General features: G+C 31.6%; 4 protein-coding genes across 9 annotated transcripts; 3 read left to right on the top strand and 1 right to left on the bottom strand.

The window, feature by feature from the left end:
• The first annotated feature begins 158 nt into the window (after positions 1 to 158).
• Positions 159 to 7943, top strand: LOC128896794 (DNA-directed RNA polymerase III subunit RPC1). The gene is made up of 20 exons (XM_054160264.1): positions 159 to 315; positions 544 to 679; positions 1392 to 1541; positions 1640 to 1975; positions 2051 to 2383; positions 2460 to 2597; positions 2691 to 2888; positions 2970 to 3206; positions 3290 to 3623; positions 3864 to 4113; positions 4217 to 4446; positions 4522 to 4872; positions 4969 to 5137; positions 5422 to 5761; positions 6433 to 6620; positions 6715 to 6862; positions 6956 to 7108; positions 7198 to 7398; positions 7465 to 7598; positions 7702 to 7943. Exons 1-20 carry the CDS (start codon positions 272 to 274, stop codon positions 7784 to 7786), a joined length of 4155 nt encoding a protein of 1384 aa, XP_054016239.1. The 5' UTR covers positions 159 to 271; the 3' UTR covers positions 7787 to 7943.
• Positions 7702 to 10071, top strand: LOC128896816 (parkin coregulated gene protein homolog). Of its 2 annotated transcripts, XM_054160324.1 has the most exons (6): positions 7702 to 7788; positions 8169 to 8282; positions 8339 to 8657; positions 8743 to 8931; positions 9409 to 9432; positions 9911 to 10071. In XM_054160324.1, exons 2-6 carry the CDS (start codon positions 8178 to 8180, stop codon positions 10069 to 10071), a joined length of 798 nt encoding a protein of 265 aa, XP_054016299.1. In that variant the 5' UTR covers positions 7702 to 7788; positions 8169 to 8177. The 2 variants fall into 2 exon arrangements, 1 of the variants encoding a protein (XP_054016299.1); XR_008462114.1 differs by lacking the exon at positions 9409 to 9432 and having other exon boundaries at positions 8743 to 9202; positions 9911 to 10026.
• A 109-nt stretch (positions 10072 to 10180) lies between these two features.
• Positions 10181 to 13816, bottom strand: LOC128896799 (probable glutamine--tRNA ligase). Of its 2 annotated transcripts, XM_054160279.1 has the most exons (10): positions 13607 to 13816; positions 13125 to 13429; positions 12850 to 13040; positions 12424 to 12676; positions 12062 to 12359; positions 11493 to 11872; positions 10946 to 11264; positions 10644 to 10864; positions 10358 to 10550; positions 10181 to 10297 (listed from the first exon to the last, which is right to left on the bottom strand). In XM_054160279.1, exons 1-10 carry the CDS (start codon positions 13724 to 13726, stop codon positions 10247 to 10249), a joined length of 2331 nt encoding a protein of 776 aa, XP_054016254.1. In that variant the 5' UTR covers positions 13727 to 13816; the 3' UTR covers positions 10181 to 10246. The 2 variants fall into 2 exon arrangements, with proteins under 2 accessions (XP_054016254.1, XP_054016255.1); XM_054160280.1 differs by lacking the exon at positions 13125 to 13429 and having other exon boundaries at positions 13607 to 13628.
• Positions 13817 to 14180: 364 nt separating this feature from the next.
• LOC128896817 (EEF1A lysine methyltransferase 1) lies at positions 14181 to 17620 on the top strand. 4 transcript variants are annotated; one of them, XM_054160325.1, is made up of 6 exons: positions 14181 to 14543; positions 14964 to 15120; positions 15475 to 15622; positions 16157 to 16366; positions 16638 to 16777; positions 17470 to 17620. In XM_054160325.1, the coding sequence occupies exons 2-5, from the start codon at positions 14971 to 14973 to the stop codon at positions 16769 to 16771; spliced, it is 642 nt and encodes a 213-aa protein (XP_054016300.1). In that variant the 5' UTR covers positions 14181 to 14543; positions 14964 to 14970; the 3' UTR covers positions 16772 to 16777; positions 17470 to 17620. The 4 variants fall into 4 exon arrangements, with proteins under 4 accessions (XP_054016300.1, XP_054016301.1, XP_054016302.1 ...); XM_054160326.1 differs by having other exon boundaries at positions 14181 to 14455; XM_054160329.1 differs by having other exon boundaries at positions 14270 to 14285.
• Positions 17621 to 17652: the final 32 nt, after the last annotated feature.

Raw genomic sequence — 17652 nt, forward strand, 5'->3', positions numbered from 1 at the left:
GCGCGCTTTTTCGCGCATGCGCGGTAGCCAAATCTGGCATCAATACGAATCTGTCAAATTTGAGATGGCACCAATGGCACCACAAACAGAGAATAACACGTGTTTGAAGAATTCTCCGAATTCTTTCGACTGTTTAAATAATTTATACATGAAAACCATTTATACATGTAGCGCGTTATCTTAAAGTTTGCTTATTTTATATACTACGTTATTAAGAGATAAAACTGTACCAAATATATCGTTAACCTGGGAATCAAGTATAACCTCCACGATGGTGAAAGAACAGTTTAGAGAAACCGACGTAGCACGTAAAATGTACGTCTATTATTTTAATGAATTTTCAAACTTTTAATTTTAATTTACATGTAGCAAGGAGATTTGTAATATAACCAAATTTTCTGTTGAAGTATTCTTTGTATTTATACAAATTATAAATTCAAATTATGTATAGAACAACTAAGATGATCTAATTTATTTAAGTAATATTTGTAACTTTTGTATCTATTTTATTTCTAATTTGAACTACGATTTTTGTTCGATTAGTTCCCATGTATCGTTCGGGGTAGACAGTCGACATAACATGGAACGGCAGGCCCATATGCATGTTGTTGCCAAAAACTTGTATAATCAGGATGTCGAACATACTCCGGTTCCCTATGGAGTACTCGACAGAAGAATGGTATTTATGCGAATAGAGTTCTTTACTCTTTTCATCTATTATACATTAACGTTTCGATGATAACGTACTTAAAATATAAAATATAAAATAGTAATGGGTAGTATTCGAAAAAGTTCATGGCGTTTTGTTGCTTGATCAAGGCGAGAATGCTACGCAGGCTTGTGAAAAAATTTGGGGTTTTTACTGACAAACTACTCTATCAAAATTTTCATGTCAAACATACATCCTGCTGTGGTCGCCCAATCACAGAACGATGTGATAAAATCATACAAATTATTGAGAAACGTTACAAACTTTTTCAAATACCCAATATGTTAACTAAATCTGATATTACCACTAGGAGAAAACTATCTTACAAGGAAAATAAATATTGCTAATTAGTATTCTAATTTATAATTAGACTGTCGATCTTTATACATTTATTGGAAATTTGAATGTGTAAGTACCTACAAAATGCAAACAATATACAAGAATATAAAAAAGATTGAAAGTAAAGTTCATGTTATAACATTTGCAGAATAAAAATAAATTTTTATTTAGGTCTGGTTTGTGTAGGTTCTTTTGCAAAGATTTTATTTTGCATAAAGATCCACAGTCTCTATTTATTATTATCTCTGTTCACCATATATCAAATTAGTAACATATTTATATCCATCATCTCTGTATTAATATTGCCATCGAACTATTTCAATTTGATAACACAAATTTTCAGGGAACATGTAACAACACAACAAATTGTGTATCATGCGGCAAATCTTTGAATGAATGTATAGGACACTTTGGTTACATCGATTTGGAACTACCAGTTTTTCATGTCGGTTATTTCAGAGCCATTATTGGTATTCTTCAGTCCATTTGTAAAGTAATTTATCATTCATTTCGTTTATATTTACACTATTTAATTGTAATTATAAATTACATATTTACATAAACAATAAATTTTGATATTTTAATTTGTAGAGTTGTTCTCATGTCATGCTATCCGAAGTTGACAAGAAACGTTACTTAGCCAGAGCGTTAAATCCAAACCTGGGATATTTATCACGTAAAGCTTTACGAAAACAAATTTTAGATAAAACTAAGAAGACAACGGTTTGTCCAAATTGCAAAGATCTTAATGGAACAGTTAAGAAGGCTGGTTTGCTTAAAATAGTTCATGAAAAGTATAAGGCAAAGAAGAAAACAGATACTACTGTTCAAGAGAAGCTAGCGGAATATAATAATGTACTCGAAGATAACAAGGCATTGGAAGGAGTACTTCAAAGTGGATTAATTAACGTATTGAATCCATTAGAGGTAATAATATTATATTATTACACTTTAAATATTTTACATATATTAATACCGATACAAATGACATTTCAATTTAAGGTACAAAGCATTTTAGAAAAGATACCAGAAAACGACATTCCGCTACTAATGATGAATCCAGAATGTGCGTTACCAAAGGATTTAGTGCTAACAAGAATCCCAGTGCCCCCGATTTGTATCAGGCCTAGCGTTGTATCAGATATGAAAGCAGGTACAACCGAAGACCACTTAACCATGAAATTATCAGAAATAGTTTTTATCAACGATGTTATCCAAAAGCATAGACAAAGCGGAGCGAAAGTACAAATGTATAGCGAAGATTGGGAGTTTTTACAATTACATTGTGCTCTTTACATTAACAGCGAAATGTCTGGAATACCTCTTAATATGCAAGTGAGTTTTGAACGTGTTAAAATTATCTACTTTTCTGTTAATAAAATATAACTAATAAAATATTATAATGGTTCAGCCAAAAAAATCTGGCAGGGGTTTGGTACAAAGATTAAAAGGAAAGCAAGGTCGCTTTCGTGGTAACTTATCTGGTAAACGTGTGGATTTCTCTAGTCGTACTGTCATTTCGCCAGATCCTAACCTTAGAATCGAACAGGTAAGCTTTAGTTTACATTTAAAGTGTTTATTAAATTGTTTAACAGTTTAACTATTCAAAGACGTTAAACATGAAGAATACATTTTTAATTAGGTTGGTGTGCCCATCTACGTTGCAAAAATTTTAACGTACCCTGAGAAGGTTAACCCGTCAAATATAGAATTGATGCGAAAGCTAGTAAGGAATGGGCCAGATATACATCCAGGTGCAAATTTTATACAGCAAGGAAAGACTCAATTCAAGAAATATTTAAGATACGGTAATCGACACAAGATTGCCCAAGATTTACAAGTAATATTGTGTGTTTATAAAAGTATTTTTGAACTCGATACTTATGAAACAAGAGTAATTATCTTTATTAAAATTCAACAGTACGGTGATATCGTCGAAAGGCATCTTAGAGATGACGATGTAGTATTATTTAATCGGCAACCATCGCTACATAAACTAAGTATCATGGCACATAAAGCAAAAGTATTACAACACCGAACATTTAGGTTCAACGAATGTGTTTGTACTCCTTACAATGCTGACTTTGATGGAGATGAAATGAATCTGCATTTGCCACAAACAGAGGAAGCTAGAGCGGAAGCTTTAGTTTTAATGGGGGTAACGTACTAATTATTTTATGGATTTATATTTGCTAAAGAATGTTAATATCTTCGTTAACATTTTTGTTTATTTTCTTTTAGAATAAATCAAATTTAGTCACACCTCGCAATGGTGAATTATTAATAGCAGCGACACAGGATTTCATCACCGGTGGATATCTTTTAACTCAAAAGGATATGTTTTTGAACAAAGCTCAAGCAAATCAATTAGCAGGTTGTCTTCTGGCAGGATCTGACATTGCAATGTCTGTAAATCTTCCTAAACCTGCTATTTTAAAACCAATCATGTTATGGACAGGAAAACAAATCTTTAGTTTAATTTTAAAGCCCAATCATGCATCTAAAGTTAAAGCTAATTTGAAGACCAAAGGAAGAGCTTACACTAGCAACGAGGAACTGTGTATTAATGATTCTTGTACGTATACTCCAATAATAAGGAATCAATGTGTCTTATTTTCTGTTTAGACTCTTACATTATTGTTTACTTATTAACTAGTTCAGTTAGAAAATTAACAACTTATTGATCGCAAGAAAAACAGAACAAAAATTGATCAACTAAAAGTTTCTTCGTTCTTAACCTCAATGATTATTTCATATTAATTTCTTTATTTATTATTTAGAATAATAGTTAAATAACAAGGTTGGTAAATTACAGATGTTATTATCAGAAATTCAGAGCTAATAGCAGGATCCATGGATAAGTCTACATTGGGTTCAGGTTCGAAGCAGAATATATTTTATATTTTACTGCGGGACTGGGGTGAAGACATAGCAACGACAGCTATGTGGCGATTAGCAAGAATGGCGAGTTATTTCCTCATGAACAGAGGCTTTTCTATCGGTATTGGTGATGTTACACCTGGACAAGGTCTTCTTAAAGCTAAGCATGATCTGCTGAACGCTGGGTGAGTGCACATTTGCAAATAAAAGTGCAAATAAAATTATTTATTAATAATATCATTACTATCATTATATATATATATATAATCATAATACACTGGAATTTAGGTATTCTAAATGTACCGAATATATTCGACAAATGGAAGAAGGTCGTCTCATATGCCAGCCTGGATGCACAGAAGAAGAGACGTTAGAGGCAATGATACTAAAGGAGCTTTCAGTAATTCGTGATCATGCTGGTAAAGCATGTTTGAAAGAACTCCATCCGAGCAACAGTCCATTAGTTATGGCTCTCTCTGGCAGCAAAGGCAGTTTTATTAACATTTCACAAATGATTGGTGCGTATAACACTGATATTCAAAAAAAGAAAGAAAATAAACAGTTTTATTATTTATTATTGTTATTTTGATTAGCGTGTGTGGGACAACAAGCTATCAGCGGTCACAGAGTCCCAAATGGATTTGAAGATAGAGCTCTACCGCACTTTGAAAGACATTCAAAAATCCCTGCGGCTAAGGGTTTTGTTGAAAACTCATTCTATTCTGGTCTAACGCCAACAGAGTTCTTCTTTCATACGATGGGAGGAAGAGAAGGTCTTGTAGACACAGCAGTTAAAACTGCAGAGACAGGATACATGCAACGGAGGTTAGTGAAAAGCTTGGAAGACTTGTGCCTTCATTACGATATGACAGTTCGCAATTCAGTGGGAGACATTGTACAAGTACTGTATGGTGGAGACGCTTTGGATCCTACGTACATGGAAGGTAAGAAATCCATGAGTTAGAGTTATTAGAGTTTGGTAAAATTTAATGTAATTAACAAGGATTATTTGTGATCGAACAAAATGGTTACTTCGTTAGGAAAAGATTGCCCGGTGGATTGTAAGAGAATATTAGATCACGTAAGAGCTAAGTCACCATGCAAAGATGAGAAGCCATTAGATGCTCCTAGTGTGATTAAAGCTACAAACGAATTGTTGACTTCTGAGGATTATGAGTGTCTCAGCGAAGAATTTAAGCAAGAGTTGTCGTAAGTAAAACATTTACGCAAAGAACCTCATTCAATATTTTTCATCTATTTTGAATAAGTATCACATTTAAAACGAATATCATAGCATAGTATGGTTTAATTAAGCAGAATTTATTTCTATAGTAAACGTTTCAACTTTTAATTTATATCTTTCTCTATGAAAAAGATGAAAATAAAATTCAGCGAAAACAAGTATCAATGAAAATTATACAAACGTTTATGACACAGTCCATAGTAAATTAAAAATAATAAATTAACTAATAGTGTTTCTGTATCTCTTGCAGGACATTCCTCACAAGTGTGGCTCGTAGAATAGCACGGTTTAGAAATAATGCTCCTTCGAATGTACCTGTAATTTTGCAACTCGAGAGACTTACAGTTTCTCAATTAGTGGAATTTATTCATACGTGTAAAGAAAAATACATGCGTGCTAAAATAGAACCAGGCACTGCTGTAGGAGCACTCGCTGCACAAAGCATTGGAGAACCGGGTACACAAATGACTTTAAAAACTTTCCATTTTGCTGGTGTTGCGTCTATGAATATTACTCAAGGTGTGCCTCGTATTAAAGAAATTATCAACGCGAATCCCAGGATCAGCACACCTATTATTACAGCAGCCCTTGTAAGTTCTTTTTATTTAATATATAATTAAATAATTAAATAATTAAAATATATAATTTATATATAAAGTCAGTGCGAAAAGTATTCGTACAGTAACCGATTTAAAATAAAATTAATAAGAAAAGAAATACATACGAGGTTAACATTTAATAAACTTTTATTTACACAAATTCTACTCTAAAAATATGTAGGAATGTTGGTTAATTATTTCTTCCCCTGAAATTTATTAATAAAATAAATATATGAAGTTTTATTTTGAATCGGTTCTTGTACGAATACTTTTCACACTGACTATGTATGTAATAAAATGAAGTGTATCAGTTTTTCTATTCCGTTTTTATGGAAAAACAAATTAATCAATCTTAATTAAACTTATATATCTTTATACTTTGATTCTTAAATTTGGATCATGAGAAGTATGATATGTAAATAACCTAAGAATAGAATTTGTGTTCAGAATTTATTTTGAACCTTTAATCTATTCAAAGGAAAAATAATTTGGCCTAAATATAAGAATTATTAATAATTCATTCGTTACAATTTATGAATATTTGTGGAAAACCAAATGACAGTCAATATTATGGCTCGATAAGTAATGATTAATAGGTATTCCTTCATTTATTGTACACGCAAGCTTCACTTGCTATTATTTATTTTTTATGTTGATATTAGGAAAACGATACAGATGCAGAATATGCCAGAAGAGTAAAAGGTAGAATCGAAAAGACAACATTGGGAGAAGTGACAGAATACGTTGAAGAAGTGTATCTACCGGACAGTTGTTTCCTGTTAATAAAGTTAGATGTCGATAGAATAAAATTGTTAAAGTTGGAAGTAGACGTTGAATCTATACGATATTCGTGAGTACATGAATATGTATAATAACATAAAGTTATATTCTAACTAAACAGTCAGCGAACTTCAACTACGAAAAGAAAAATATAATTTTTACAGAATTTGTACATCAAAGTTAAGACTCAACCCAAAATTAGTAAATGTTAGAGGTGATTCTATCATTACTGTGAGTCCCAGTAAAAGTAAATACAGTTTGAATTACGCACTCACACAATTGAAGGAAACTGTCCCAAATATTGTCGTAAAGGTGAGAACTATCTACGCAAACTGTCTACGCAGTAAATAAAAACTATTTAAGTGCTTCATAATTCACATAAAGACATACTTGGAATATTTGCAGGGTTTACAATCAGTTTCTAGAGCAGTCATTCATAATGACGATTCAAATGGTAAAACGAAGTACAAATTATTCGTAGAAGGAGACAATATGCGTGAAGTTATGGCAACTCATGGGGTCCTGGGTCGCAAAACAACTTCAAACAACACGATAGAGGTAAATTATTGATTTTTATATATAAAATTATAAAGAAACAAGTATTTTACTTGTCAAATGTTAATTGTGTCAAATTGTCAATGTTTTAGGTGTACAAAACTTTGGGAATCGAGGCTGCAAGAGCAACTATAATGACAGAAATTAAATTGGTAATGGAAAATCATGGAATGAGCATCGATAGAAGACATCCGATGCTAGTAGCTGATTTAATGACAAGCAGAGGAGAAGTATTAGGTATCACGAGACAAGGTTTGGCGAAGATGAAGGAATCTGTTTTGAATTTAGCTTCGGTGAGACATCTCACGTATTTTCTATAATATTATTACCAAACAAGTATTAATAAATTTATTTAATAGTTCGAGAAAACAGCTGACCATCTATTTGACGCAGCTTATTATGGTCAAAAAGATGTTATCTGCGGTGTATCTGAATCGATTATTATGGGTATTCCAGTCCCAGTAGGAACAGGGATCTTCAAGCTACTTCACAAATATCCTTTTCAAATTTATTTTTTCAACTTGAATACATTCTTAAAATGTTTAGTTTAGATACTAATAAAATTTGTTAATTTATTTTCCTTATTATTGAAATACAGCTGACAAGGATGAGCCACAAAAAAGGAATTTGATATTCGATGACCCACAATTTCATAAGAAGATCACAAAAATCGCAGCATAAATGTAAATTAAGTGTTAATTACTTTGTAATAAAATATTGAATGTACATAAAAGAAAAAAAGATGTAATTTAATGAAATTAAGAATTTTTATACTTCATAGTTTTTGTTCTTGAAAAATATTTATCTTTTTGAATCAAAAATGTAAAAGTATAAAGTGTGTTATTAAGTTTATTAAATAAACCATCTGTAGTTGCTAGGAAACAATACGCGTTTGATCCATATTTGTCACAGATTGTATTTGTATAACTCATTTCAATAATGTTGAGTGAAGTAACGCGCTTTTAACGCGAAATTTTGATACACTTTATTTTAAGATAATATTGTGACATATTTTGCACAAACAAATTACTTAAATTTTTTTGTCATTCGATATTAATTATAGAGCTTCAGAATGGTAAACGAAACAGAATTTTGGACCGAAATTCGAAAAACTATACCGCAGTACAAAAAAAGAAAACCGAGAGTTGTTCCAGCTTTTACGATTCAAGCTTTGCAGGTAAAATTGTGATAGTATGAAATTGGTCTCCAATGTTTTATTAATAATTTATTTAGGAGAATACTGTTGTTGCAAAACCTCGTCGATATGAATTGTACAAACCTCAACTACCAAAACCATCGACTTTTCGGAAATTCTATGAAGAAGGCGTATTTCCAATTTCGTTGGAAAATGATATTTATGGGACGAAACTCAGCTGGAAAGTTAACATCGAGGACCTAGATTTCCATCATTATTTACCATTGTTTTTTGATGGATTGACTGAAACTGAACAACCTTATAAATTTTTGGTGGAACAAGGGATATCTGATATGTTGGAACACGGTGGTCCAAAAATTTTACCTGTTGTACCGCAATTAATAATTCCTATCAAGAGTAAATTCTCTTTTTTCCTGATTTTATTTAATAATTTCCTAAATGCAAATGTATGTTATTCTACAAGAAATATTATTTATTCTAGAAGCTTTGAATACAAAAATGCCAGAAATTATTTGCGCTACAATGAAAGCTCTTCAGAAACTTGTACGTTCTGGTGATTGTGTCGGGGAAGCTTTAGTGCCATATTTTAGACAAATTTTACCAGTTCTTAATTTATTAAAAGATAAAAATGGTAAGAGGTTTCTTTATATTAACCCTTTGCACTCGAAAAGTGACTCTCCATCACCACTAGATGATCTTTAGGTTCAATTTCTTTGGAATTCGAAGTGTCAATAAAATGATTGTCATTGAGGCAAAGTCCTGATTTTCAAATCTCAAATTAGAGATCTCACTTTCGAAGTCAATATAATCTTAGCATTCATGATAATAGAATCCTAAAAAAGCATCTCAAGTTGCTGACACATACCAGAAAAAAAGGCCTAGAGTCCAAAGAGTTAATATTATATTAAATTAGTTTGAAGAATTGAATAATACAATAATCAGTAAGTTTTGTTCTTCAACAGAAACTAATACATGTTTTTAATTCATATTATTTGCCATTATTTTTAAAGCGATTTAAGGTATGAATCTATAAAGTAATATTTTTTAAATCACTCATTTCTTCGAAATTAAAATAACAGGATATTCATTATTTTCTTACATAATGTTAAATATTAACATTTATGAATTGTGAAGATCTATTCTAAAGAGTCAAAAACATTAATATTTGATTGTTTGTAGAGGTTAGTAAACAGAGTGAATATTCAAATTCTTTGTATAGCGAAACTCTTGTATGAATAATTAATTAGAAACTACAAGATAATAATTTAATTTTAATCCTTGGCACTCGAGATGCTTTCTTAGCATTCTATTGCCACAAATGCTAAGCTTAATCAGGTCACCTTTACCTCATCAATAATCATTTTATTGACACTTCGAGAGAAATTAAACCTAAACAAACATTATTCTTGATCGATTCACTGTGTCAAACCTAGTAGTGACTGAGAGTCACCTCTTGAGTGCAAAGGATTTTATTTCTTAAACCACAAGAACGTATTGAACACTATAAATAACAAAAAATTAATGAACGAACCATGTGATTCATCCTCTTCCTGTATATCATCTTTAGTCCATGCTTCCATAACATCAATAATGAGATATAACAATTGCACTACTTTAATTTTCTTTAAAAATTAAATTTAACGTTATAGTCAATCTTGGAGAAGGAATTGACTATTCGCAACAGAGAGGAGAAAATGCTGCGGACATGATACAAGAAACTCTTGAAATGCTGGAAATATATGGAGGCGAAGATGCTTTTATAAATATTAAATACATGATCCCCACATATGAATCTTGCATGATGAATTAAAAGTCAATCATTATTTAATTATTGTCTGACATTTACTGCAAATTGTAGAATTATAAAAAATAGGATCTGTATTAAATATAATTGAAATTTATAAATATTATACACAATATGTAAAACAGTATTAAATTTAATTATCTACACATTGTATATTAAAGTTGCAATAAATCAGCATTATTCACACTTTCCCTGAATCCTCTTTTAATGTCACAGTTCTATTAAAAACAAGCTGCAATGAAGAAAACAAGTTATTAAAAATGCTTACGTAAATTTCACTGATTCTAGTTACCTTTCCTGGCGTAGTATCTGGGTCCACAGAAAAGAAACCAATACGTTCAAACTGAAACTTATCGAAAGGTTTCACAGAATTTGCCAAGCTTGCATCGATGTACCCAACAATTTCTTTTTTACTGTTTGAATTGATATCGCTCAAATACCCATTTGGCACTTCATGCGAGTCTTCAGGATTTTTATGTTTAAATCTAAAAGATACATTAAATATAATCGAAATACGATTTCTATGAAAATAAGTTATATCAATATCAATGAATTTAGCAAATCAATCTAATACTTACAGACGTTCATATAACCTAACAGATGCCAACACAGGATTCGATACCCAATGTATAAAAGCTTTAGGTTTATTCTTTTCGCAAATAAGTTCTTGTTGAACAATTATGTTTACAATATTACCACTACTATCTTTCTCTAATTTTTTTACTGTTATGACAACTCCTGCATGTTTCAAACCAACGGATTGATTAGGAGTTAAACGTCTGAAGTCTTTATCTGCTTTCTGTAAAATATGTAATAAAATATTCCGGAACAGATAGTATTAAATAACATTTACTATAATGTATTATTAATAGAAATATACCTCTTTGAAATCAGATGCTTCGATATAAATAATTTCATCAAAAGTAATGTCATGTTGCCCCTTTTCCGGTTCGTTAGGAAAATTGGGAACAGTCAATTTTACAGAAGTTTCATCGGTGAAATTGCTAATGGTTACTTTTATTGGATCTAGAACAGCCATGTGTCGACTTGCGGTGCCATTTAAAACATCTCTGACACATGCCTCTAAAACAGCTGGATCAACAATTGCTTGCGCACCAGTGACACCCATTTGCGCACAGAAATTATTTATAGCTTCAGGTGGAAAGCCTCTTCTGCGAAGAGCTGTTAGAGTAAATAATCTAAAAGAATTTAATGCATGTGAAACAGACATCATTTTACAATTTATTTCAAACGTCAGTATGTTTAATTTGTTACACGTACACAAAGTATCTCATTTAATCGTATCATTATATAATGATATGATATTACTATAAACGATTTTAATTTAATTTAACATATTTTTAAAAATAGGTACTAGATTAGGTAATTGAAATGAGATACCTTGTGTATATAAGATTGTAATATACCTTGGATCATCCCAATCGGATACAAAACCCTCTTCGATTAGCTTGCCAATCTTTCTCTTCGAAACGACAGTGTAACTCACATTTAATCTGCCATACTCCCATTGCACAGGACAATAAATATCTAAAGAGTTACAAAGCCAATAGTACGACGATCTTCGCGACTGAAATTCTTTGGTGCAAAGAGAATGTGTTATATTTTCTATACTGTCGCACAAACAGTGCGTAAAATCATAAGTAGGATAAATGCACCATTGATCTCCTGTTCTGTGATGCGGAGAATACTTTATTCTATATGCGACAGGATCTTGTTTTCCTTCTTCTAGTGTTACTTTCATACGTAACGTAGCTTCACCTTCATTTAGTAATCCATCTTTCATATCCTTTGAGAAACGTTACAAAATAATAATTAAAATACTATAAAGTAATGTATTTAAAAATTAATTACTTCTTCAATTTGCATACGTCAAGATCATTATGATCTGTCAATTTTAAGTTGAAATAAAACCAAAGAAAATTTCTTCGACATACATTAATGAAAAAAGATGATTATTTATTGAAAGCGTGCTTACTTGGAATAATTGTAAGCTCTCTGAAACGGGCCTATCACGCCAAGGACTAGGAGGTGGATTGAAACCTTTCATTTCTTCGCTAGATTGATGGCAGACATACGCCAAACCTTTCTCTATAAGTTTAATGGCCCATTCGTATAATTGTTGAAAGTTATCGGAAGAATGAGTTATCTTTGCTGGTTTATAACCAAGCCATTCTACCATGTCACGTATACCAATGAAAAACTTCTCTTCCTCTTTCTCAGGATTCGTATCATCGTAACGTAAATAACATACACCATTATGAGCTGCAGCGTATCTGTAATAAAACTATTTTGAAACAACGAATAAGGTTAAGAAATATGCTACGATAGAAAGCATACCCAAAATTGATATTAATTGCCTTTGCGTGACCAATATGCAAAATTCCATTAGGTTCTGGTGGAAACCTAGTCCTTACTTTGCCACTTGTTATTCGTAAATGTTCTTGTAATAATTTATGTGTGTTTGGTGTTACAACGTATCCTTCGGTTTTATAATTCTCTCCTGGTTTATGAAAATGAACTTTAGTCTTCATTAATTCGCTTATTGTTTGAGCGCCTGCTTTCTCATTTGCTGCTACTGCATTTTTCTGTTCTGGTAAATAATAGAAAATTGAAAAATATTATTTTTTAGAAGATTTGAAATGTATCAATGTAATTAATTCACTATAATTGTTCAATATACAAGATAAATAAATTGTAGTATATTTAATTGTTTCGGAGTTAATTACATATTACATTTCAATAATAAAATTGATTTGAATTTACCTTTTTCCTTTTCAGTATTCTTTGCTTTCGGTTGTTTTGTTGGTTTAGGTGGCGGAGCGAGATCCGAACCAACCTTAGGTCCCAATAACGCAACTATTTGAGCATCAAATTCATTTTTTATTGCTTTTCCATCTGCCCACTTCAAATTATTACGTACTTGTTGCATCAATGGGCCGACATTATAATGATATCTGCAACAACGTACTTTATCTTATAAAATTGATTTAATACTCCTGATAATGCTACAAAAAAATAATTAAACAAAAGACCTCCACCTTTTCTCCACTATTTCTGTTTTATGCGCATTTATAACTTTTTCTACCTCGCATTGAATTTCCTCTGGTGAAACAACGATACCTACACCGCATTCTTTTTCAAAATTCGATAAATCGATAGTTTCTTTCACGTGATTAAGTAAGAAGCTCAGTCCGGCATCTATCCTTTGCGTCGTATCCAGTTTCTTTTCAGCTATATATTTAGCAATGAATGGCAGTTTATCTGCTATTTGATTCTTAATTTTTGAAGCGAGATGGTATAATAAAATTCCAACATCTGGTGTGATAATTCCATATTTGTTAGCCTGCGAGTATGAGTACATATGGAACGATAAAATGTGACAAAGCGATGTGATACTTAATCTTAAAATTAGCACTTAATTCGGATTAAATAAAAAGAAATACTTATGGTAAACTCAGAAACTAAGAGAACATATTATTCAAAATATATGTAGGTTTAAATAGTTAAATGATTTGCTAACCTCTGATATGACAAGTTTCAAATTGTTGGAAACTTGTTTATTTTTTAAGGTTTCTTTAGCTTTTTGTTCGCTCAATCCAATCGATTGAAATAATTTTATATCTTCTACTTCCATCGTCATAATCTGTTTTGCTCTCCAACGAGACAAATTTGATAATGCAACCCGGCGAACTGAAGCGAACCAGTCAACCAGGGATCACTAGGGCTGTGACAGGCTGTCAGGGGCCCTGTGTCACAGGGCTCCATGTTGACAGTCTAGATCACGGGCGGCCAACCGAAATGAGTTCCCGGGCCACTTTCAAAATGTATATAAATGTATGCAGGGTGTCCCAAAAATGTTGTAACACCTTGAATGAGGTGGTTCGGGAGGTGATTTGAAGCAATTTTTTCCTTAACGAAAATGTTGTATGAAACTTTGTTAAGGAGATATTAACAAAAAACCTCGACCAATCAGAGCGCGAGTAGGCTACGCGATAGGCGGCCGCACTCATACGCTACCGCGGGCGCTCCATTGGCATACTCGCGCTCTGATTGGTCGGGAGCTCGGCCGCCTCGCGCTCCGATTGATCGGGATTTTCGTTTAATATCTCTTCAACGAAGCCTCGGACAACATTTTCGCTAAGGAAAAAGTTGTTTCAAATCAACCCCCGAATCACCCCTTTCAAGGACCTCTAACATTTGTATAGATACTGATACTGACTGATACCATGATACTCTGACTGATGCAGTTCAATGAACATATGGGTTATCAGTTATGTTAGGTTATGTGGCAATGAAAAAAGAAAGGATGCGTTTTTTCTCATGAAGATAAATTCTTTCTTTTTACACTTTTATTGTCCATTACCATTAAGTACATAAGACAATATATTATACTGCCTCATAATATTATTTACATTTTATCACTGAGAATGGAAATTTACACAATTTTCACAAAATATGTATATAGTAATTTATGTATATAGCATTTCCTTATTAACAAATTAGTAATATTTAAATAATACACTTACTAAAATACCCTTTTCGAATAGCAAATAAATTATTTTCAAATTTAATTCGTTTTATAACAATGATACATTTTATTGTTTGTGTATAAATTGCGCTTGAATAAATATTAACTTTATTTTATGTTTACATATTTTACATATTTTACATATTTCTGTGTACATATTTATTTTTAATTAATCATTCTATTTCTCTAAAATTAATATTTATATTTATATACTTTATACGATATACATTTATATACTTTGTTAATGCCTCAATTAACTGTACATAAAGTAGTAGTTGGTAAAAATCACGTGTAATACCATAAATGATTTATTTGGTTATATTATTAAAATCGTAATCTTTTTCTTTAGGTAAGAAATGAGCGAAAGTGACGATAACGATTTAGAATTATGTCCTTCGACACTGGCCGCCTTAAATGAGTTTCTTAAAGAGAAAGAGGAAAGAGAAAATCAATTGAAGTCCATTTTAGAAAACCAAGCTACAGATGTTTCTTTTGACGAAAATTGGGTAAGCTAGCTTTTCTAAATAAATGTACCAACAGTGTTCCAATATTTTATATTGATTGGTACATTTATTCCATAACAATGATTAAACTCACTGTTTCCTTTTCTTTTTGTCTACTCAAGATATCAATTAATTAAATAAATGTAATGTTTTTCTACTAGTTGGATCCAAAGTAATTGATATAAATTTTTATACTAAACAATCTTGTACCTATTTAATGTTACCTTGTATCTAATTATGTTACAATCACGTTATATAAAATATTTCTTAAATAACGCAGTATTCATTCTGCGTTTATTTCTACATGTACGTACTCTACTTGTATGTTACATGGCGTTACATTAATTTTTGTTACAGCAATTAAGTCAGTTTTGGTACGACGAAGAAACAACAGATACTCTTATCAAAGGTGCAATAAATTCTACAGGGGCTCATGGAAAGATTGCTCTAATTTCTTGTCCTACACTTTATAAGAAACTGAAAAACAATTGTGGCGATCGGCAAGGTATAAATGCATCTCATTCATAATGCTATGATTTATATTGATAGCTTCCAAACTTTATGGAAGGTAACCTTCTGAATTCAAATGTCTGCACTCTAAATTTAATCAATTCAATATTGTTTTTATTGACATGAACTTCATTTGACTGAAATTAATTGAAGTTCTTATGCACTGAATATAAAGCATTATTTAAAGGAAAGGTGTAGCCAAATTAAATGCTTGTAAAATGTACGCACAAATTATAGAGTTCAGTTTACTACAATATTAAAAATATTATTACTAGACTGCAGATTTTTACGCAAAGTAAAATCTTGTGTGTCTACAGAACGTGTCTATAAAAATTGAATCTAAATAGAAATTTATTTTACTCTGCAAATATTATAATATGAACTTTACTCTCAATCTTTTTTATATTCTTGCATACTGTGTGCATTTTGTAGTTTTACGCATTTTTTAGTTTCTTGCACATTCAAATTTTCTATAAATGCATAAAGATCCGCAGTCTAATTATTACTAATATAAATTCTTTATTAATAGTTGTCCTTTTCGAGTATGACGAACGATTCAAAGTGTTCAGTCCGGATTTCATTCCATACAACTATAAATTTCCTTTGGATGTTCCAAAAGATATGTCAGGTTTCTATGATTTGGTCATAGCCGATCCACCATTTCTATCTGATGAATGTTTAACGAAGACTGCTCTTACGATCAAATTCTTGGCGAAAAAGAACATTGTTCTCTGTACAGGTAATATCATATTTATATATACATGCATATATACAATAATATATACATTAATATATACAATTATATATACAGGAATATATACATTTATATATACATTTATAGATACAATTATATATACATGTATATATACAATAATATATATATTTATATATACAATTATATATACATGTATACATACAATATACATTTATATATATATATGTATATATAGTATATACAATTTTTTCCATCAACTTGTTACGTAAAAGTAATTCTATCCATTCATTTATAGGTGCTGTGATGGCAGAATTGGCAGAAAGATTATTGGACGTTACAATTTGCAATTTTATACCTCATCATCAGAATAATCTTGCGAATGAATTTTACTGTTACGCAAACTTCAATTTTGATCAAATGTTGAAATAAATAAAGGTACATGTTGAAACGTATCTGTGATGTTCAATTGTTTTTGGAGAATCAGCCTGCAGTTTTAGCGAAATCATGCAAATTTATTTATTTGAACATTTGATCAAGTGTTGGAATAAATAAACGTACGCGCAGGGCCGGTTTTAGCAATATTGGCGTCCCGGGCAAGATTATCGTGGCGTCCCTTCAGGGGTATATACAGGGTATCCCAAAAATGTTGGAGGTCATTGAAAGGGGTGGCTCGGGGGATGATTTGAAACAACTTTTTCCTTAGCGAAAATGGTGTCCGAGGTTTCGTTGAGGAGATATTAAGGAAAAACATTGACCAATCAGAGCGCGAGTACGCCGGTGTAACAACCAATCAGAATGCAAGTATGAGCGCGGCCGCCTAGCGCGTAGCCTTCTCGCGCTGTGATTGGTCGCTCCACCGGCGTACTCGCGCTCTGATTGGTCGGGGTTTTTTATTAATATTTCCTTAACGAAGCTTCAGACAACATTTTCGCTAAGGAAAAAGTTGTTTCAAATCACCTCCTGAACCACCCCTTTCAAAGACCTCCAACATTTTTGGGCCCCCCCCCCCCCCCCTAACGCCGACCCTGCGTACGCGTTGAAATTTATTTATTTCAACATTTCATCAAATGTTGAAATAAATAAACATTCACGTTGAAACATATCTACGATGTTTAATTGTTTTACAGAATCAATCTACAGTTTTACCAAAGTAACGCGAATTTTAAATATTTGAAATGTTCGTTACGTTTCGCACGAATGCGTTACTTCCGGTTCTTAAATATTTCGGAGTTGAGAAAGTTCGGAGTACTTACACAAAATATTACCCCGAATATTCCGCAATTAATTAAATAAACACGACAAATATTCCA

The sequence above is a fragment of the Hylaeus anthracinus genome, unplaced genomic scaffold (assembly GCF_026225885.1).
Source record: "Hylaeus anthracinus isolate JK02 unplaced genomic scaffold, UHH_iyHylAnth1.0_haploid 11978, whole genome shotgun sequence".
Taxonomy (NCBI): domain Eukaryota; kingdom Metazoa; phylum Arthropoda; class Insecta; order Hymenoptera; family Colletidae; genus Hylaeus; species Hylaeus anthracinus.

Coding starts and splice junctions, on each gene's coding strand:
- LOC128896799 (XM_054160279.1), bottom strand. CDS start 13,726: ATGACGATGGAAGTAGAAGATATAAAATTATTTCAATCGATTGGATTG. Junction 11,265..11,492: donor TCCGATTGGGATGATCCAAG/GTATATTACAAT, acceptor AAATTCTTTTAG/ATTATTTACTCTAACAGCTC. Junction 10,298..10,357: donor CAGATACTACGCCAGGAAAG/GTAACTAGAATC, acceptor TCTTCATTGCAG/CTTGTTTTTAATAGAACTGT.
- LOC128896817 (XM_054160325.1), top strand. CDS start 14,971: ATGAGCGAAAGTGACGATAACGATTTAGAATTATGTCCTTCGACACTG. Junction 15,623..16,156: donor CAATTGTGGCGATCGGCAAG/GTATAAATGCAT, acceptor CTTTATTAATAG/TTGTCCTTTTCGAGTATGAC. Junction 16,367..16,637: donor GAACATTGTTCTCTGTACAG/GTAATATCATAT, acceptor ATTCATTTATAG/GTGCTGTGATGGCAGAATTG.
- LOC128896794 (XM_054160264.1), top strand. CDS start 272: ATGGTGAAAGAACAGTTTAGAGAAACCGACGTAGCACGTAAAAT. Junction 2,598..2,690: donor CTAACCTTAGAATCGAACAG/GTAAGCTTTAGT, acceptor ATTTTTAATTAG/GTTGGTGTGCCCATCTACGT. Junction 7,109..7,197: donor CTTCAAACAACACGATAGAG/GTAAATTATTGA, acceptor TCAATGTTTTAG/GTGTACAAAACTTTGGGAAT.
- LOC128896816 (XM_054160324.1), top strand. CDS start 8,178: ATGGTAAACGAAACAGAATTTTGGACCGAAATTCGAAAAACTATACCG. Junction 8,283..8,338: donor TTACGATTCAAGCTTTGCAG/GTAAAATTGTGA, acceptor TAATTTATTTAG/GAGAATACTGTTGTTGCAAA. Junction 9,433..9,910: donor AAAAACATTAATATTTGATT/GTTTGTAGAGGT, acceptor TTAACGTTATAG/TCAATCTTGGAGAAGGAATT.